The sequence below is a fragment of the Tursiops truncatus genome, chromosome 5, assembly GCF_011762595.2.
Source record: "Tursiops truncatus isolate mTurTru1 chromosome 5, mTurTru1.mat.Y, whole genome shotgun sequence".
NCBI lineage: Eukaryota > Metazoa > Chordata > Mammalia > Artiodactyla > Delphinidae > Tursiops > Tursiops truncatus.
Genome location: NC_047038.1, coordinates 91,714,763 through 91,737,386, shown reverse-complemented (window position 1 = coordinate 91,737,386; position 22,624 = coordinate 91,714,763). Strand labels below are relative to the sequence as shown.

At 35.3% G+C, this 22,624-nt stretch overlaps 1 protein-coding gene across 2 annotated transcripts in view; it reads left to right on the top strand.

The window, feature by feature from the left end:
- CCDC158 (coiled-coil domain containing 158) overlaps positions 1–22,624 on the top strand; it is a 98,189-nt gene that overhangs the window by 55,194 nt on the left and 20,371 nt on the right. For both annotated transcript variants that reach the window (XM_073805367.1, XM_073805366.1), the window contains one exon: positions 18,783–18,940. In XM_073805367.1, coding sequence (XP_073661468.1) covers positions 18,783–18,940 — 158 coding nt within the window. The remainder of the gene's footprint in view (positions 1–18,782; positions 18,941–22,624) is intronic.

Genomic DNA, 22,624 nt, shown 5'->3' with positions numbered 1-22,624 from the left:
TCATATCATACGAAGTATTTTCACTTTACTAAAAGTTCTGCCTCCCCCGCATCCACCCCTGGCAACCATTGATCTTTTTATTGTCTCCCAGTTTTACCTTTTCCAGAATGTCATTGAGTTGGAATCATACAGTATGTAGCCTCTTCAGATTGGCTTCTTTCACTTAGTAATATGTATTTAGGATTCCTCCATGTCTTTTCATGGCTTGATAGTTCATTTCTTTTTAGCACTGAATTTTCATTGTCTGGATGTACCACAGTTTATCTGTTCATCTACTAAAGGGCACCTTGGTTGCTTCCAAAGTTTGGTGATTGTGAATAAAGCTGCTATAAACATCCATGTGCAGGTTTTTGTGTGGACACGTTTTCAACTCCTTTGGGCAAATATCAAGAGCATGATTGCTGGGTCATATGGTAAGAATCTGTTTAGTTTTGTAAGAGACTACCAAACTGTCTTCCAAGGTGGCTGTACCATTTTACACTCCCACTAGCAGTGAATGAGAGTTCCTCTTGTTCCACAGCCTTGCCAGCATTTGGCAGAGATTATATAATCCAGTGGTTTCCTGAGAATGGGTGCATTTCATTCATTAAGTGTTTTAAAACCTTGCATGTCTGAAAATACCTTTATTCTTCACTTACATTTGATTGATGTGCAAAATGTTGTTGCTATTGTGCCATTTTGATTCCAGGGCTTTTGTATGTGACCTGTTTGTTTCTCAAAGATTTTAGAGTCTTTTCTTTACCTCTGGTATTCATTTCAGGGTGATCTCTGCTGAGGGTCTTTTTCCCTTCATTGTGCAGGCTCTTATGTTCTTTCTTCTCTGAAATTTTCTTGTGTCATTTATTTGATCATTTTCTTCCTTCATTTTTTCAGTTCTCTCTTTCTAGAATTCCTGTTAAGTCACCTATTAAGCCTTCTGGATTTATTCTCTAATCTCCTTTAATTTTGACTTCCAATTTCCATCTCCTCATATTTTATTCCCACCTTCTGGGAAAACTCCTCAACTCTATCTTCCAAACATCTATTGAATCTTTTTTCTGATATCATGTATTTTTAAAAATTTCCAGGAGGCTTTTCTTGTTTTTTAAATCTTCTCTTTATATAGGTTTATGTTCTTTTGTGGATGCAGTACTTCCTCATTTCCGTCTAAGGATATTAGTATCAGTTTTTCAGTAATTTCTTCTGTTACCTAAATTATTGCTGTTTCTTTAAATTCATTTTTTTTCTGTTTGTTTTGATGTCTGTCTTTCATGTTGGAGATTTTCCTTCACTGTCTGGCGATCATTGGCTCTCCATTCATATTTAAGACTGAGGCCCTAAAAAACCAATGAAAAGCACTTCGTAAGGTTCACAGGATTTGTTAGCTAGTAGATGGTTAGATATTACTTTTTAACCGAGGGATCCAAAAATGATCTTAGTTTTTTTTCTTGGTCCTGTTAATTCCCTTAAAGAGCGATTGTCTTACTACAGACTTGTAGATATAAATCTATCCGCCAGTATTCTGAGAGGTGAGTGAGGCAGGGAATCTGGGGTATCTATATATCTGTAAATCTTACTTTATGCTTATATTTTCAGTTTGCAACCTTCCTCCTGCCATGCCAGATATCCTTTTGGAGCCTAAAGTCCTTTGGTTCAATCTCACCCAGAGATTAAGCCTCTAAATGTATTTAGGGGAAAAGAACGAATTATTACCTGACTCCGTGGGGAGGACATCTGGTATTCTCACAGCTTCTACCATAAATTTTTAGCCAGTCCTCCCATTTTGCTGCCCTGTCCCTTACCCTGGCCTTCCTTTCCTCTTTATCCTTGTTAATTTCTTTAGTGTCATTTTAGTGGGGCTTCAGATAGAGCAAAAATAAATGCCAAGTCTTATGTTTAAAAGCAGAATATCTCTATGTGCATTGTTCTCCATTGCCCCTTCATTTATCTCGTTTCATTTTAGTCTTCTTGTTCCATGATTCTAATAATAGTCATTACTTACTGAACACCAGGCACTGTGCAGCATACTTTCTATAGATTATATAATGTATTCCTCACAACCACCCGCACGAGATAAGTGCTGTTATTATACTTATTTTACAGAGGAGGAAACTGAGGCTTGGAGAAGCTAAGTGACTTACAGAGTTCACACTCCAAAAACCCAGTTGTGCCAACCCTTAACCAAGAGAGCCTGAGCCTAGAACCTGTCTCCTTAGCCAGTTATACTGTATTCATTCTCTACACCACACTGTTGAATGCTGTTTATAAACAAAATAAATGGATGATGACGTAAATAGATACTCTACCTGAACCAACAGTGTATTTCATTAGGTCTTTGTGGATGAATATTATACCATTTTGGAAGTACAAAGGCATTAAAAATTATCCAATTGATTGCCCTAGTTTTAACAGGTGAGAAAATGGTAGAACCAGAAAAATTATATTATGTGATTTGATCCAAGCTCAAACACCAAGAACATGTATATATGTATGTGTATCTAAATACATACCTACACAGACAGACACATACACACAAATAATTGGTAGCTTGACATAGAAGATTTTAGATGAAAGTTTCAGATAAAGGCTATTGTAGCATATAAAAATAAAAGATTTCCAGGATCGTATAATTTATTTTGTTTATATATCAGACTCTGTACACATGCACTGTAATTTGTGCTAGCTGTGCTTGATCTTCGTTGTTGAAGTACCCATGATGTGAGCAAGATTTTCAGCAAGACTTTGTAACTTTTGTCTTATTTCCTACTCACCCATTTTTAGTATACAATATAAAAAAATATATATATATTCTAAACAGTATATTTTTATTCCATTTTTATTACCGCCTTCTGACAGGAACATAAGTATTATAGGAGATGGATTTGGTCAGACGTTCTCAAAATAGAGTAGTCTAATTCAAACTGAATGAGATCAAGCTTTTATTTTTAGCTTTTACATTCATCTTCTATCTTTGGAAAATGGAGCTAGGAGGAGTTGAGAAGCACACATTCTCCCTAGACATTACTTATCTTACATTATAACTCATAAGTTTGCCTGTAATGCACTCAAGGCCATTAGAGAGAACAGTATTTGGGGAAGATGGAGGTACATTAGAGATATAATTTGCAAGGTATTTTGGAAACAAATTTAACATAAAATAATTTCAGAGTCAAAATGTAATAGGAAGCTAATCAAATCACAAAACAAACCTTAAGTTTAACAACAACAGTATAAGCTTATATTCTTCCCTTGAAACCAAAAAAGCTTGTAGAAGTTTTAACCTGAAAATGTATGTCCCCTAGCAATAGCCTTAATGTGTATCCTAAGGGTCAGAGATTGGAGTGGGAGAGAGCAAGATTCTTTGACGGGCTCCAGTAACTTCAGGAAGAGCTTATATGTAGCTATTTCTTTACCAGCCAGACAGGAGTCATATGTAAAGAATGTTTTTAAATTGTTCATTTCCTAGCTATTTTCTAATTTTTAAAAGTGTATTTTTCTCATGTTATAAATCAAAATATGTTCCATATGAATCAAACAGCATACAAAAGTATTAAAAATGAATCAGTGAAAGCATTACAAGATTTATAAACATTAAAAGGAACGATTGGGACTTCCCTGGTGACACAGAGGTTAAGAATCCACCTGCCAATGCAAGGGACATGGGTTCAAGCCCTGGTCTGGGAAGATCCCATGTGCCGCAGACCAACTAAGCCTGTGTGCCACAACTACTGAGCCCGCTCGCCTAGAGCCCGTGCTCTGCAACAAGAGAAGCCACCGCAATGAGAAGCCCGCGCACCGCAATGAAGGTTAGCCCCCGCTCGCCACAACTAAAGAAAGCCTGCACACAGCAACAAAGACCCAACACAGCCAAAAATAAATAATAAATTAACTAATTAATTTTAAAAAGGAACGATTGATTATTTTGAGTAAATAAAACTTAAATCACAAAACCACCATAAACAAAATCAAAACACAAACTAGAAAAATATTTCTAATAAATAAAGGGTTAATGTGTATAATATAGAGAGTTTTTACATACCCAGATGAAGATAGCATATACTCTAAAAGAAAAGTGTACTAAAGATATGGATACAAAATTCACATAAGAAATGCATATAGTCAATAAACATGAAAAATGTTCAAACTCATTTATAAACAAATAATAATTACTGCATATTAAAGCAAAAAAAACTAACAATTTTGCATATAAAATGGTCAAATGGTAACGGGAAGGGTGCAGCATAATGGCCACTCTTGTATCATACCTTACTGATAAAGATATAAATTGATATGATTTTGTCATTTTTGCTTCCAGAGTTCACTGTTTCTTTTTTTTTTTTCTTTTTAAATTAATAGACTAATTTTTTAGGGTAGTTTTAGCAGAAACTAGAGAATTGAGCAGAAAGTTTAGAGAGCTCCCATAGACTCCCTTTGCCCTACCGCTCCCTCCCCCCAGTTTCTCCTATTACCAATATCTTGCATTAGTATGGTACGTTTGTTACAATTGATAAGCCAATATTGATACATTATTATTAACTAAAGTCTATAATTTACATTGGGGTTCACTCCTTGTATTGTACATTCTGTGGGTTTTGACATATGTATGATGGTATATATCGACCATTATAGTATTATACAAAATAGTTTCACTGCTCTAAAAATGCCCTGTGCTTCACCTGTTCATCTCTTCCCCCCCCTTCCCCTGAACCCCTGGCAACCAGTGATCTTTTTACTCTCTTTGTAGTTTTGTCTTTTCCAGAATATCATATAATTGGAATCATATAGTATATAGTCTTTTCACATTGGCTTCTTTCACTTAGCAATATGCTTGCAAGATTCCTTCATATCTTTTCATCCCTTAGTAGCTAATTTCTTTTTCACTGAATAATATTCCATAGTATGGGTGTACCACAGTTTGTTTATCCATTCACCTGTTGAAGGATATCTTGATTGCTTCCAAGTTTTGGCAGATTATGAATAAATCTATGTGCAGATAAACATCTATGTGCAGGTTTTGCACAGACGTAAGTTTTCAACTCTGTTAGGTAAATACTACAGAGCATGATTGCTGCATTGTATAGTAAGAGCATGTTTAGTTTTGTAAGAAACAATGAAACTGTCTTCCAAAGAGGCTGTACCATTTTGTAATCTCACCAGCAGTGAATAAGAGTTCCTGTTGCTCCCCATCCTTGACAACATTTGGTGTTGTCAGTGTTTGGATTTTAGCCATTCTAATAGGAGTGTGGTGTAGTATGATATCTTGTTGTTTGACTTTGAAATACCTTAATGAAATACAATGTTGAGCCTATTTTCGTATGTTTATTTACCATATACATATTTTCTATGGTGAGATGTCTGTTCCAAACTTCTACCCATTTTTTAAATGGGCATTTAAAATTTTTTCTTATTGTTGAATTTTAAGAGGTTCTTTTTTGGGGTGTATTTTAGTTACCAGTCTTTTATCAGTTATCTGTTTTGAAAAGATTTTCTGCCAGTCTGTGGTTTATATTTCCATTTTTTAAACATTGTCTTTCACAAAGAAAAGTTTTTAAAGTTAATAAAGTACAATTTACTGATGTTTTTCTTTCATGGATCATGCTTCTGATGTTGTATCTAAAAAGTCATCACTAAACCTAAGGTCATTAAATTTTCTCCTATATTATCCTCTAGGAGTTTTATAGTCTGGAATTTTACATTTAGGTCTGTGATTCACTTTGAGTTAATTTTTGTGGAGGATATAAGGTCTGCATCTAGATTCATTTTTTTCTGCATGTGGATGTCAAGTTTTTCCAGCACCACTAGTTGAAAATAGTGCCCTTTCTCTATTGAATTACCTTTGCTCTTTTGTTGAAGATCAGTTGGCTATATTTGTGTGGGACTGTTTCTGGGATCTTTTATTTTATTCTGTTCCATCAGTCTATTTGTCTGTTCTTTTACCAGTACCACACTGTCTTATTACAGTAAATCTTGAACTTGGATAGTGTCAATTCTCCAACTTTGTTCACCTTCACTATTGTCTTAACTCTTCTGGGGTTTTTGCCTTCCCATATAAACATTAAAATCAGTTTGTCAATATCAACAAAATTTAAAGAATTTTTGGGGTTTTGATTAAGATTGTATTTAATTCATAAATCAGGTTGGAAAAAACTGATATCTTAACAATATTGGGTCTTCTTATCCATGAACATGGAATATCTCTCCATTTATTTAGCTCTTCTTTGATTTCTTACATCAGAATTTTTTAGTGTTACTCATGTAGATCTTGTACATATTTTGTTAGACTTATACCTAAGAATTCTATATCTTTGGTACTAATGTGAATGGTATTGTGTTTTTAATTTTAAAATCCAATTGTTCATTGCTCTTATACAGCAATTGACTTTTGTATATTAACCTTGTTTCCTGACACCTTGCAATAATCTCTTATTTGTTCCGGGAGTTTTCTTGTTACTGTTGTTGATTCTTTGGGATTTTCTACATAGTGAATCATGTCATTTGTGAATGACAGTCATTTCTTCCTTTGCAAATCTGTACACCTTTTTTTTCCTTTTTGTTCTTTTTATTTCATTAACTATGACTTCCAATATGATGTTGAACAGAAGTGATGAGAAGGGACATTCTTGCCTAGTTTTTTTTTTTTTTTTTTTTTTTTTTTTTTTCAGTATGCGGGCCTCTCACTGCTGTGGCCTCTCCTGTTGTGGAGCACAGGCTCCGGACGCACAGGCTCAGCGGCCATGGCTCACGGGACCAGCCGCTCCACGGCATGTGGGATCTTCCCGGACCGGGTTACGAACCCGCGTCCCCTGCATCAGCAGGCGGACTCTCAACCACTGCGCCACCAGGGAAGCCCCTTGCCTAGTTTTTGACGTTAGCAAGATAGTATCTAGCTTCTCCCCATTAAGTGTGTTGTTAGCTGTAGGGTTTTTGTAGGTGTTCTTCATCAAATTGAGGAAGTTTCCCACTATTCCTAGTTTACTGAGAGGTTTTTCCCCTTTCAAGACTATAAATAATTATTTTTTAATTGAAATGTAGTTGATTTACAATATTGTGTTACTTTCAGATGTACAGCATAGTGATTCAGTATTTTTGAAGATTATATTCCATTATAGGTTGTTATAAGATAATGGGTATAATTCCCTCTGCTATACAGTATATCCTTGTTGCTTATCTATTTTACATATAGTAGTTAATCTCATACCCATGATTTGTCCCTTCCCCATCCCTCTCCTCTTTGGTAACCACAGGTTTGTTTTCTATATCTGTGAGTCTGTTTCTGTTCTGCATATATATTCATTTGTATTTTTAGATTTCACATATAAGTGATATCTTATGTGGAACCTAAACAATTTCTCTGTCTGACTTATTTCACTAAACATAATGTTCTCTATGTCCATCCACATTGCTGCAGCTGGCAGTATTACAATTCCTTTTTATGGCTGAGTAGTATCCATTGTGTGTGTGTGTGTATGTGTGTGTGTGTATATATATATGCGTCACATCTTCTTAATCCAGTTGTCTGTTCATAGGCACTTGGGTTGCTTCCATGTCTTGGCTATTGTAAATATCACTTGCTGTGAGCATTGGGGTGCCCGTATCTTTTCAAATTAGTGTTTTTGTTTTTTCTGGATATTTACCCAGGAGTGGAATTACTGGATCATATAGTAGTTCAATTTTTGGTTTTTTAAAGAACCTTCATATTGTTATCCATAGTGGCTGCACCAATTTATGTTTCCACCAACAGTGTATGAGAGTTCCCTTTTCTTCACATCCTTGCCAACATTTGTTTTTGTGACTTTTTTTTTTTTTTTTTTTTGGCTGCACTGCATGGCTTGCAGGATCTTAGTTCCCTAACCAGGGATTGAATCTGGGCCCGCAGTGAAAGCAGCAAGTGCTAACCCTGGACCACCAGGGAATTCTCTATTTGTACACTTTTTGATGATAGCCATTCTGACAGGTATGTGGTGATACCTCTTTGTGGCTTTGATTTGTATTTCTCTAATAATTAGTGATGTTGAGCATCTTTCCATTTGCCTGTTAGCCATCTGTATGTCTTCTTTGGAAAAATATCTATTCAAGACTTCTGCTCATTTTTTTGATTGGATTGTTTGTTTGATATTGAGTTATATGCTCTGTTTGTGTATTTTGGATATTAACCCCTTGTCAGTCATATAATTTGCAAATATGTTCTCCCACTCTGTAAGTAGTCTTTTCATTTTGTTGATGGAAAGTTTCCTCTGCTGTTCAAAAACTTTTAAATTTAATTAGGTCCCATTTGTTTATTTTTGCTTTTATTTCTTTTGCCTTAGGAGACTGATACAAGAAAATATGTCAAAGAATGTTCCACCTGTGTTCTCTTATGGGAGTTTTATTGTTTCAGGTTTTACGTTTAGGTCTTCAAACCATTTTGAGTTTATTTTTGTATATGGTGTGAGGAAATGTTCTAATCTCATTGTTTTACATGTGACTATCCAGTTTTCCCAGCATCACTTATTGAAGAAACTGTCTTTTCTCCACTGTATATTCTTGCCTCCTTTGTCATAGATTAATTGACTGAAGGTGCCTGGATTTATTTCTGGGCTCTCCATTCTGTTCCATTGATCTATGTGTTTGTTTTTGTGCCAGTACTACACTATTTTGATTACTGTAGCTTTATAGGATAGTCTGAAGTCTGGGAGGGTTATACCTCCAGCTTTGTTCTTTTTTCTCAGGATTGCTTTGGCAATTTTGTGGTCCCATATAAATTTTAGGATTATTTGTTCTAGTTCTGTGAAAAATGTCATGGGGTATTTTGATAGGGATTGTGTTAAATCTGTAGATTGCTTTGGATAGTATGGCCATTTTAATAAGATTATTTCTTACAATCCAAGAGCATGAGATATATTTCCATTTCTTTGAATCATCTTTAGTTTCCTTTATCAGTGTTTTATAGTTTTCAGAGTACAGGTCCTTCACATCCTTGGTTAAGTTTATTCCTAGGTATTTTATATTTTTGGATGCAATTTTAAGTGGGATTTTGTTTTACTTTCTCCTTCTGATATTTCATTATTAGTGTACAGGAATGGAACAGATTTCTGTATGTTAATCTTGTATCCTGCAACCTTGCTGAATTCATTTGTTCTAATAGTTTTTGGGTAAAGACTTTAGGGTTCTCTATATAGAGTATCACGTCATCTGCAAATGTTTTACCACTTCCCTTCCAATTTGGACACCTTTTATTTCTTTTTCTTGTCTGATAGCTGTGGCTAGGACTTCCACTACTGTGTTAAATGGAAGCAGCAAGAGCGGACATCCTTGTCCTGTTACTGAATTTAGTGGGAAGGCATTCAGCTTTTCACTGTTGAGTATTATGTCGGCTATGGGTTGGTTGTAAATGGCCTTTTGCTGAGATACTTTATCATGGGTGGATGTTGGATTTTGTCAGATACATTTTCTGCATCTATTAATTTAATCATGCGATTTTTCCTCTTTAGCCTGTTGATGGTGATAGATTATATTAATTGGTTTTTGAATGTTGAACTAGCTTTATATAACTGGGATAATTCCCACTTGATTGGGGGGTGTAGTTCTTAAAATAGATTGTTGTATTATACTTAGTAATATTTTGTTGAATATTTTTATACGTATGTTCATGAGAGATATTAGTCTATAGTTTTCTTTTCTTCTAGTGTTTTTGGTTTTGGTATCAGGGTAATGCTGGTCTCATAGAATGACTTAGGAAATATTCTGTCTACATCTATTTTCTGGAAGAGATTGTAGAGAGTTGGTATAATCTTTTCCTTAAATGTTTGTTAGAGTTCAGCAGTAAACCCATTTAGGCCTGGTGCTTTCTGTTTTGAAAGGTTATTAATTATTGATTTAATTTCTTTAATAGATATAGGCCTATTCAGATTCTCTATTTCTTCTTATGTAAGTTCTGACAGATTATGTCTTTCAGGGAATTGGTCCATTTCATCTAGGTTATCAAATTTGTGGGTACAGAGTTGTTCATAATATTCCTTTATTATGTTTTTAATGTCCATGGGATCTGTGGTGATGTCACCTCTTTCTGATAGAAATTTTTGTATCCTCTCTTTTTTTCTTAGTTAGCCTGGCTAGAGACTCACTAATTTTATTGATCTTTAATAAAAAGCAGGTTTAAGAACCTGCTTTTGGGTCATTGATTATCTCTATTGGTTTCCTGTTTTTAATTCCATTGATTTCAGCTTTAAATTTTATTTGTACTTTCTTTGCTTGCTTTGGATCTAATTTGCTCTTTTTTCCCCTAAATTCCCAAAGAAGCTTAGATTATTGGTTTTAGATCTTTCTTTTTTTCTAATATGTGCATTCAGTGCTATAAATTTCCCTCTAAGCCCCACTTTTGCTATATCACACACATTTTGGTAAGTTTTATTTTCATTTTCATTTCATTCAAACTATTTTAAAATTTTTCTTGATATACCTTCTTTGACACATGTGTTATTGAGAACTGTGCTGTTTAATCTTCAATTATTTGGAGATTTTCCAGCTGTCCTTCTGTTACTGATTTCAAGTTCAGTTCTATTGTGTTCCTAGAGTAGATATTGTATGATTTTTATTCTTTAATAATTGTTAAGGTTTGTTTTATGGCCCCAAATTCATATCTTGGTGAATGTTCCATGTAAGTTTGAGAAGAATATGTATTCTGCTGTTTTTAGATGAATTAGTCTTTAGGTATCAATTATATCCAGTTGGTTGATGGTGTTGTTAGGTTCAGCTGTATCCTTACTGAATTTCTGCCTGCTGAATGTTTCCATTTTTGAAAGAAGGTTATTAAAGTCTCCAACTAATTGTGAATTCATCTATTTCTCCATGCAGTTCTGTCAGGTTTTGCCTCACATATTTTGATGTTCCACTGTTAAGTGCATACACATTAAGGATTGTTATACCTTCTAAGAAAATTGACCTGTTTATCATTATGTAATGCCCTTCTTTATCCCTGATCGCTTTCCTTGCTCTAAAGTCTGCTCTGTCTGAAATTAATGCTACTCCAACTGTTTTTTAAATGAGGACCATTTTTAAAGTCTTTTAAAGAATTTGTTACAATATTGCTTGTTTTTTATGTTTTTTTGGTTTTTTGACCACAAGGCATGTGAGATCTTAGCTCCCTGACCAGGGATCGAACCCACACCCCCTGCACTGGAAGGTGAAGTCCCAATTACTGGACCGCCAGAGAAGTCCCCCGATTTTTTAAAATTAGTGTTAGCATGGTGTAACTTTCTTCATCTCTTTGCTTTTTTTTTTATTGTTTTTTATTTTTTATTTTTGGCTGCATTGGGTCTTCATTGCTGCATGCGGGCTTTCTCTAGTTGCGGTGAGTGGGGGCTACTCCTTGTTGCGGCGCATGGGCTTCTCATTGCGGTGGCTTCTCTTGTTGCACAGCATGGGCTCTTGGCACATGGGCTTCAGTAGCTGTGGCACGCGGGCTCAGTATTTATGGCACGCGGGCTCAGTATTTATGGCTCGAGGGCTCTAGAGCACAGGTTCAGTAGTTGTGGTGCACGGGCTTAGTTTCTCCGTGGCATGTGGGATCTTCCCAGACCAGGGCTCGAACCCGTGTCCCCTGCATTGGCAGGCGGATTCTTAACCAGTGCACCACCAGGGAAGTCCATCATCTCTTTACTCTTAATCTATATGTGCTTTTATATTTGAAGTGGGTTTATTGTAGACAATATTTGGGTCTTATTTTTTTTGATGCACGCTGACAATCTCTGTTTTTTAATTGGTATATTTAGACTATTAACATTTAAAGTGATTATTTATATAGCTGGATTAATATGTATCATATTTGTTACTGTTTTTTGTCATTGCCTTTGTTTTCTTTCCTATTTTTGTCTTTCACTCTTTTCCTGCTTTTTTTTTTAAATTGAGCATTTTGTAAGATTTTATTTTTCTCTCCTTTTGCACATCAATTATGGGTTTTTTTCTGCTTTTTTTAGTGGTTTTCCTAGAGTTTGCAATATACATTTACAGATAATCCAGGTTCACTTTCATATAACACTATACTGTGTCATGGGTAGTACAAGTACCTGCTAACAACAAAATAGTACTAATTCCTCTCTCCTGCCCCTTGTATCATTGTTGTCATTCATTTCACTTATACATAAGCATATATTAGTAATACATATCATAATGTATATTATATACTTTATTAATATATATGATGTACATACCTAATTGAATACATTATTGCTATTATTGTTTGAACAAACTTCTGTTAGAGCAATTAAGAAAAAGTTTTGTTCTTTACTTTCACTTATTCCTCCTTTAATGCTCTTCCTTTCTTTATGTAGTTCTGGGTTTCTGACCTTATAATTTTCCTTCTCTCTAAAGGACTTTTAACATTTCTTGCAAAGCAAGTCTACTGGCAAAAAATTCCCTCAATTTTTGTTTGAGAAAGTTGTTATTTCTCCTTCACTTTTGAAGGATAATTTTGCAGGGTTCATAATTCTAGGTTGGTAGGTGTTTTTCTCTCAATACTTTAAATATTTCACTCAACTCTCTTTTCACATGCATACATGGTTTGAAGAAAAGTCTGATGTAATTTTTATCCTTGCTATTCTATAGGTAAGGTGTTTTTTTCTTCTGGCTTCTTTAAAATCTTTCTTTTTTTGATTTTCTGCAGTTCAAATATAATATACTTATGCATAGTTTTTTTTTTTTTTTTTTTTTTTGGTGTTTATACTGCTTGCCATGTTCTCTTAGCTTCCTGGATCTGTGGCTTGATATCTGTCAGTAATCTTGGAAAATTCTCAACTATTATCACTTCAAGTATTTCTTCTGTTTCTTTCTCTCTTTCTTCTCCTTCTGGTATCCCCATTATGGATTTTACACCTTTATAGTTGTCCCACAGTTCTATTTTCTGTTCTATCTTTTTCATGCTTTTTTCTCTTTGTATTTCAGCCTTAGTAGTTTCCATTGACATATCTTGAAGCTCATTGTTTCTTTTATTAGGCATGTCCAGCCTACTGATAAGTCCAACAAAGGCCTTTTTCATTTCTTTACAATGTTTTTTCTTTCTAGCATTTCCTTCTGATTCTATCTCAGAATTTTAATCTTTCTGCTTACATTACCCATCTGTTCTTACAAGTCATCCACTTTTTCCATTAGAACCTTTAGTATATTAATCATAGTTATTTTAAATTCCTAGTCTGATAATTCTAAAATATCTGCCGTATTTGAGTCTGGTTCTGATGCTTGCTCTGTCTCTTCAAACTGTGTTTTTTTGTCTTTTAGTATGCCTTGTACTTTTTTGTTGAAAGCTGGACATGATGTACTGGATAAAAAAACCTGAGATAAACAGACCTTTAGTGTGTGGTTTTGTGTTTTTTTTGCTAGGAGTTGGGCTGTGTTTACTGCTTGCTGTAGCTGTAGGTGTCAGAGGCTAAAATTTTCTCAGGTGTCCTTGTTTTTGTTTCCCCTCTTGTCTTTGGGTTTCCCTAGAGACTTTCTCTTAAGGCCTTTGACATGCAGTTATTTATGTTGTAGCCTCATTATTATACAGAAGGCTTATTGATGTCGTGGTAAGGTGTGTGTGTGGGAAACACTGTATAGTCCTGTTATTAGGTCTGTCTTTTAGTGAGCCTATGCCCCTTGGGTGGGACTCTCCCAAGTTCTCAGTTTTGTTACCCCACCACCACTATCATCTTTAGGTAAGACAGGAAGGCTAGGAGGAGTTGAGTTGGGTATTTCCCTTCCCCCAGGTTGATCAGGCTCTAGTAAAACCCAAGATGTTTCACCTCTGGTTTGATATCAAGTGTCCCTTGAGGGCTGGATTTGTTAAGAAGAACAGAAGGCTCTGAGCATATTTCAAGATAGTTACTTTTCCCTTACTCCTGTCAGGAAACACAAGGGGATTTTTCTCCAGTCTTCATTCTGAGAACTGATGGGGCTCCTGGAGGTAAAGCTTACAAAAATGTGGTGGCCCTAACTTGGAGTTTTTAATTCTTAAGCTTGTTCACACTGAGCCTCTAACACTTCATCAATTTAAGTTTTTCTACCCTTTACTGGCTTCATTGGAGGATCTCTGCTCCTGGACTTCTGCTCCAGTAAGTTATAATTCTGTATATTTGCCTCCAGTTTTGAGAGTAGCAGTTTGGCCTGTGTCCTCAGTTCTCTGATGGATCTAAGGGGAGTTGATGATTATCAGTTTGTTAAGCTTTTTTCTTGTTGTGAGGAAAGAATTGGTGACTTCTAAGCTCCTTGCATATTGGATTGGACTGTTATGACTTTTCTAGATAATAGTTATCAGAAGTCCTAAAATTCCCTTTGATTCAGTAATATCATCTCTAGAAATTGATCTTGATAAAATAATGAGAGATAGGCACAAAGGTAAATGCATGAAGATATTCACTGAAGTATTATTTATAATAGCCAAAAATGGAAATAATACAACTGTCTAACAATAGGATATTGGTTTATAAAGGAAGGGCGCGAAGAAAAAAGAAAAGAAAGATAATGTCTCTACTTATATCAAGGGAGAGCATAAGTAACTAGAATGCACAGTTAACCCTTATGACATCTTCTTAGTGGCTCTATCCTAGTACTAACACATTATAATACTTTAAGTCTTATTACCTTTCTGGTCATTCTAGATCAGTAAATATGAAACATATAAAATACTTCATGTGTTTCTATGCTAAAGGGAGAAGGAAGTGGAAACCAGCCTTTACTGAATACTTCCAATGTATACATTAAATGCTTCTCATTCCTTATGCCATCCTTATAAAGTAAGAGTTATTTTCCTCATTTTTACAGATTAGGAGATGGAGATTAAAAGAAGCATTTCCCTTGTTATAATGAAATGATCTGTTTATGCATTTGCCTCCCATATTAATCTGTATGGTCTCTGCAAGCAAGGACCAGTTATATTTGTCATTTTACGTTAGTTCCTAAGAGTGTCTGGCACATAACAGATATCCTGCAAAGTCTGTTGGAGTGTGAAAGGTAACTTGTTCTACATCACATAGCCAGAGAATGGTAGTGGCCATGATTTAAAAGCCTGTGCTGTCTTCCACTGGTACCACACTGCCTCTCTATTCCCTATCACCTCCAGAATGGGTTAGGAAGTGGTACTGGCATTTGTGTTACTATCTCTTTAGTAGTTTTAAAGATTCCCAGGGTACATTTGACTGATAAATCAATTCTTGTTTAATGCCTCTGAGTTTGTAGAGTAGTTGCCTTCATGTGATTTGTGAATTACTTTTAGTAATAACCAGACTGTAAGTATGGTGAGCTCAGGTGTTCAGCTATATGATTTAATACTTGTCCATATTCTACAATTTTGTGATTTTATGATCCTAAATTTGGACAGCCCCTTACATACTGATAACGTTTCCTGATGAATATATCCAGTGAGAATTAGTCAGTGTATCACATTGGACAGATCATGGACTTTGAAGACAAGCAGATGATGTTTTTTTATCCCAGTTGTGCCATTTACCCCTTGTGTGATTTTCAGCAAGTTGTTTAATCTCTCTGTGCCTCAGTTTTCTCATTTCTAAAATGGAAATGATGATTTCTACCTTATTGGGTGGTTTGAAGATTAAAGTTTAAATGAGATAATATATTGAGTACTTGGTACATGGTAAACATTTGATAAAAAGTGCCTCTATCAACTTATCTTGACAGTTGAAATGATGAGCCACATCTATGAGAGAAAGTTTGACTGGGACAGATATAGTCTTGAACTTGGTACTAAATACACAGAAATGCAAATTACAGGACATGGAAGATGTGTGTTATCAATAACGTGTGGAAAAGACCTGGGGAGCCTCAGCTGACTGCCTACTCAGTCTGAGTCAGCAGTATTATGTTGCAGCCAAAAAAGGTTTTAAGGATAGCACCCAGACCAAGGAAGGAGACAGTTCTCCTCCCTTCTGCTCTGGTCAGATTCTCCTTGATTTCTCTATTTCATTTCTGGGCATGAGCATTTAAGAGAATCATTGATTAACCAGAGTCTGTTAAAAAGAAGCACAACTGGACTTCCCTGGTGGCGCAGTGGTTGAGAGTCTGCCTGCCAATGCAGGGGACACAGGTTCGTGCCCCGGTCCGGGAAGATCCCACATGCCGCGGAGCGGCTGGGCCCGTGAGCCATGGCCGCTGAGCCTGCGCGTCCGGAGCCTGTGCTCCGCAACGGGAGAGTGGTGAGAAATCATGAGACCATGCTACTTAAAAGAGTAGATGAATTGAGAAGATCTAGCCTGGAGAGTGTGTTAGAAAGTGTAGGTGGGGGAGGGGAGGTTGGCATGATAAAATAAGTATCCATTTCTAAAAGGTTATCATGTTAAATTGTTCCCTCATAACACTAGGAGATAAAACTATGACCAGGGATGGAAGTTGTATGGAGGAGATTCAGTTTAAGCCTTTCTTGCAAAGGGTTAAAGCTATATGAAAATTAAACTGCCTTCCTTGGTTTTTGGTGATCAAGTAAATGCCAGATAAGTATATTGCTGGGATGCCGTAGAGAAAATTCATCATCACTTCTGACTGGAGATTGGACTAGAATTAAATGATCTTAAAGACCCTTCCAACTTTATATTTTTGTGATTTTATATACAAGCAAAGTATGGGTTATTTGAAATGCAGTGTATAAAGGTGGAGATGGTCGAACCAGTCCTTGCCTCTATGAAACTTACATTTTAATTGGAGGAACAACACAAATTTTAAAAGTTTTAAAGAGTATTAGGATGAAATCACAATAAGAGAATATCATAGGGCTGATTATGATTAATTGTTAAGTTAATGTTAATTGAATACTTTTCAACCTTGTATGTTTTGTAAAGCACCAGTTACTCTCAAAGAACATGAGTGTCATGATCCTGGGAGTGGGGAAGGAAGCATATTTACATGTTTGTATGTTATTATACTGATAAGTTATAATAAATGTCAAGGGCTTAAAATTTTTAATGACAAAGCTTATTAAGTAAACTTTCTAGTGGGCAGAAGATATGAAGGTCCAGGTGTTATATTGATATCTCAAGGTTAGAACTAAAGTGACTGAATATTGCAATAGAATAAGGTTTTTGAAGTTTGTTTTTTTTTTTTTTTTTTGCAGTATGCGGGCCTCTCACTGTTGTGGCCTCTCCCGTTGTGGAGCACAGGCTCCAGACGTGCAGGCTCAGTGGCCATGACTCACGGGCCCAGCCTCTCCGCGGCACGTGGGATCTTCCCGGACCGGGGCACGAACCCTTGTCCCCTGCATTGGCAGGCAGACTCCCAACCACTGCGCCACCAGGGAAGCCCTGGTTTTTGAAGTTTTATTCCACATTAGATATGATGTCCACCAGGGCTAGGACAGGAACAAAGCCAGTGTTTGTTTGGTGAAATTGGATCTGCTTAGAGACAAATGCTTTTATTTATGATTAAGAAACTTGTTCAGCATGTGTGCGATCAGCGGGTATATGGGAAATCTCTGTACCTAATACTCATTTTTGCTGTGAACCTAAAACTGCTCTCAAAAATAACGTCTATTAAAAATGGTTCAGGGCTTCCCTGGTGGCGCAGTGGTTGAGAGTCCGCCTGCCGATGCAGAGGACACGGGTTCGTGCCCTGGTCCGGGAAGATCCCACATGCCGTGGAGCGGCTAGGCCCGTGAGCCATGGCCGCTGAGCCTGTGCGTCCAGAGCCTGTGCTCCGCAACGGGAGAGGCCACAATAGTGAGAAGCCCATGTACCACAAAAAAACAAAAACAAAAAACAAACAAAAACAAACAAACAAAAAAAATGGTTCACATCTTCATATATTTTAAATTAATGAAATCGAATTTCATAATTTAATGGAGTCTAATTTATGAAATTCTGAACTCATCATGTAATTTCTAGGTTAAGGTGACCATCAGTAAACTGGAAAGATCATAATTACCACACATTCAGTTAGAACTCTTGACATCTTCAGCTGGATATTTTATGTGGTTTATCAGTGGTGGTAGGAAAGGAAGGGGAATGTGAGCGTTATACCAGTAACATCAACACTTGGTTGACATGGACCCTAGAAAAGTAATGCCCAAAGAACAAAAATTTTGCAGTGTTCATCCTTCAGCAACCAATCCGTGTGGCAGGTGTAACTCTGCCTTGGGACAGACACTTCTGGCTAAAATAGCTTGATGATGCTTGATGCCTCTCTAGCCATGAACATCCTCCAACTAAGTCCACCTGCTCACCAGGGCAACTTCTGACTAATGTTCGGTTTCCTCTCTTTTTGTGCCAATTGGGAACCTCTGTACTTTTTCTTATATTATAAATATTCATTGAGGAATACTATCTATTTGAAAATCTTTTTTATATTATTCTCCAACTAACACAGTTTGAAAATACTGGATGTCTCTTTCCTCATCAGTAAAGTGTTGGGGGTAGATTGACTCATCGCTAGAGAGTTCCTTACTTGTAAAGTTCTGTAGCTTTATAAAATTAGTTCAGCCCTTAACAGAAGTATTGGAATTATTTTGCCTGGATGTAGTTGTAAATATTTAATGGCATGGTAAGATGTACATACCGCATTGTTAAAGTTAAAAAATAAAAAAGGATTTAAAAATAGATGTGTATAGTTTGATCCTGTGTTTATATATATGTATAAATAGGTATACACACATTTATAGATTAGATATAGCACTGTGTGGATTATTGATTGAATATTATTGATTATCCCTGAGTAGTAAGATTACAGGTTTTTTATTTCCTCTTCTTTCTCCTCCATAATTTCTGTTTACCAGTTGAATTAATTTTATAGTAGGAAATGGCATTTGAATCTGAAAAAAAAGTGTCCTTGTCTTGTAAATTGTTTTAATTCAGCACTCTACGAAACCTAATACAAAGGAAGATCCAACGAGGGACTTGAAACAGCTTCTCCAGGAGTTGAGAAGTGTGATCAACGAGGAGCCACCCGTGCGCCTGGGCAAGAGCGAGGAAGACGGGAGAGCACCATCTCTGGGGTTCTCCTATGTGGCTGTGTAAGACTGAGTGTACTTGACAGTGGGAAGGCTTCTCTAATCAGTGGGTGGCGATCACGGTGTCTATGTGGGACAGCTTCTGGGGGGTTGAAGTTTCAGTAACTTTGAGGGGTATCTGGACATTACCAGGGAAAACAAAAGTGGATGAGTTAGCAAAAGTAAAACACCTTGACATCAAGAGAAAATAGTAGCAATAGTTTTCCTACTCAGAAATTAGTCAAGGCAACGTGTTACCCAAAGTTACATTCATACAGTAATTTATAGTTCCCAACAGATGTCACATTCATAATCTTATTTGATTGTCACAACAACTGTCTGTTTGAGACAAGATAGAGCAGGATTTATTTATCCCATTTTAAAAATGAGAAAAACACAAGTTCCAAAAGGTTGACTTACCTACAACCACACATAGTGAAGCTAAAGCTCAAACCCTGAGAACTGCATAACTCTCCAGGTATAAGCTAATTGGAAAGCTTTGGTTCTGTAGGCATTAAGTCTAGGCAAAGACTTAAATTAATAAAAGTCGGATCCAAAAAAGGATTCAACCAGTCCACCAGCCACTGCCTGCACGTACCTGCAGAAATCAATAAGATCCTCATACTCTTTTCAAAAGTGTTTTAAATTTTTAATGTGTGCTATTATTAAGTCAGCTTAGAGCATTTTAATATGGTATATACTATATTCTTAGCATTATAATACTAATTATATGTTGTTAGTATTATAATAACCCATTGTAATTTTGTTTTCTGGTTATATGGCAAATATCTCAAAATAATACTTTCTGACATAATACTTTTATATAAACAATCTCCATTTTCTTAAGATGTTCAGTTAGTGTTTATTAACCTGAGGTAGCAAAATATTAATTGGATTTGTCTATTTTTTATTAATAATATTATTAATAGTAGTAGTAAAATATTAATAACATTAATTAATTAATAATTATTAATTAATTATATTAATTATTAATATATTTAATATTAATTTAATATTTATTATATATTATATATTTTATTATTTATATTATATTTTATATATAAATATATATATTATATATATATATTTTATATATATATATTTTATATATTTTTTTATATATATATAAAAAATATATTTATATATATAAAATATATATTATATATTATATATATAATATATATAATATATAATATAATATATATAATATATATTATATATATATTATATATATAATATATAATATATATTATATATATAATATATATTTTTATTATTTATTATATATTTAATATTTATTATATATTATATAATTAATATTAATTTATATAATATATAATTAATATATAATATTATTAGTATTAATTAATATAATTAATTATATTAATTATTAATTAATTAATATGCTAGTTACCTAGCATAACATTGCGTTCTCTGAATCACATGTTAGAAACATTCTGTTGTCACTCCATCCAAGAATACTTATATGTGCAGGACACTTTCATTTTTTTTAAATGTTCTCAAGCATTTTATTTTTTCTCAGTTTTTTTATTGAAGTGTAGTTGATTTACAATGTTGTTAATTTCTGCTGTATAGCAAAGTGATTCAGTTATACACATATATGCATTCTTTTTTTTAATATTCCTTTCCATTATGGTTTATCATGGGGTATTGAATATAGTTCTCTACAGTAGGACTTTGTTGTTTATCCATTCTGTATATAAAAGCTTACATCTGCTAACCCCAACCTCCCCCTCCATCCCTCCCCCACACTCCCTCCCCGCTTGACAACCACCAGTCTGTTCTCTCTATGTCCATGATTCTGTCTGTTTCATAGATAGGTTCATTTGAGTCATATATTAGATTCCACATATAGGTGATATCATATGGTATTTGTCTTTCTCTTTCTGACTAGCTTCACTTAGTATGATAATCTCTAGTTGCATCCATGTTGCTACAAATGGCATTATTTTGTTCTTTTTTATGGCTGAGTAGTATTCCATTGTATGCATATACCACATCTTCTTTATCCATTCGTCTGTCGATGGACAGTTAGGTTATTTCCATGTCTTGGCTGTTGTGAAGAGCAGAGCACTTTCATTTTTGTCATAACTCTATAATATGCCTTCTAAGCCAGGGCAGTATTATTAAGCTCATTTGACAGATGATTACATTTAGACAGATTAAGTTGCCTCCTCCTATGAGGCAAAGAGACAAAGTCAGAAGTAAACATTAGAGACCCTGGCTTCCAGAACTAATCATTCCACAAGATTACCATGACTTCCCTGATCAAACTTCCGTCACTTCAACCATTAATGATGGGCTTGACTATATTGAACTGTATTCAACATGAATATATTTAGCCCCTGCCGTTAGAGAGTTTATGTTAATTTGCTGTAATCCTACAAATGACCTTGTCATTTTAGGCTTTGGCACCAAAGCCAGAACTCAGCCTCAAGCGTTTAAGGGTTCAGGAACAAAAACATTTCTAAATTGACAAATTCCAGGGGTAGCACTTTGCAAAGTTTGCTTGGAGGCCTAAATTCTACTGTTGTGCCTTAAAGAAGTGTTAAATACATAGGAGCAATTGATTATTCTAAAAATACATGGAATCTAGAAATTATTCTTTGTATAATTAACTGAGAGTTACATTTATCTATACAGAGATGATAGAATAAGAGAGTGCATTACTGAATCAAACCTGAGATTAGAGATATGCCTTAGGTGAGAGGAATCTGAGATTCTGAATCTAATTAATTGTCCAAGAATTTTACATGTGACCAGGTAATTTGGGAAGTCTGGACAGTTCACATGAGAATTGATGGAAAGTTGTGATAGTGTTTAACTGAAACCAAAAAGGATTTTGGTGAAATGTACTAATTTACTTTCTAGAAATTAACTTAATAGGCATTTTTTAAAAACACCTTTATAAGAGTATAATTGCTTTACAATGGTGTGTTAGTTTCTGCTTTATAACAAAGTGAATTAGTTATACATATACATATGTCCCCATATCTCTTCCCTCTTGCATCTCCCTCCCTCCCTCCCTCCCACCCTCCCTATCCCACCCCTCTAGGTGTTCACAAAGCACCGAGCTGATCTCCCTGTGCTATGCGGCTGCTTCCCACTAGCTAGCTATTTTATGTTTGGTAGTGTATATATGTCCATGTCACTCCCTCACTTTGTCCCAGCTTACCCTACCCCCTCCCCATATCCTCAAGTCCATTCTCTAGTAAGTCTGCATCTTTATTCCCGTCTTGCCCCTAGGTTCTTCTGACCATTTTTTTTTCTTTTCTTTTTTTTTTTTTTTAGATTCCATATATAAGTGTTAGCATACGGTATGTGTTTTTCTCTTTCCGACTTACTTCACTGTATGACATCTCTAGGTCCATCCACCTCACTACAAATAACTCAGTTTCATTCCTTTTTATGGCTGAGTAATATGCCATTGTATATATGTGCCACATCTTCTTTATCCATTCATTTGTTGCTTCCATGTCCTGGCTATTGTAAATAGAGCTGCAATGAACATTTTGGTACATGACTCTTTTTGAATTATGGTTTTCTCAGGGTATATGCGCAGCAGTGGGATTGCTGGGTCGTATGGTAGTTCTATTTTTAGTTTTTTAAGGAACCTCCATACTGTTCTCCATAGTGGCTGTATCAATTTACATTCCCACTAACAGTGCAAGAGGGTTCCCTTTTCTC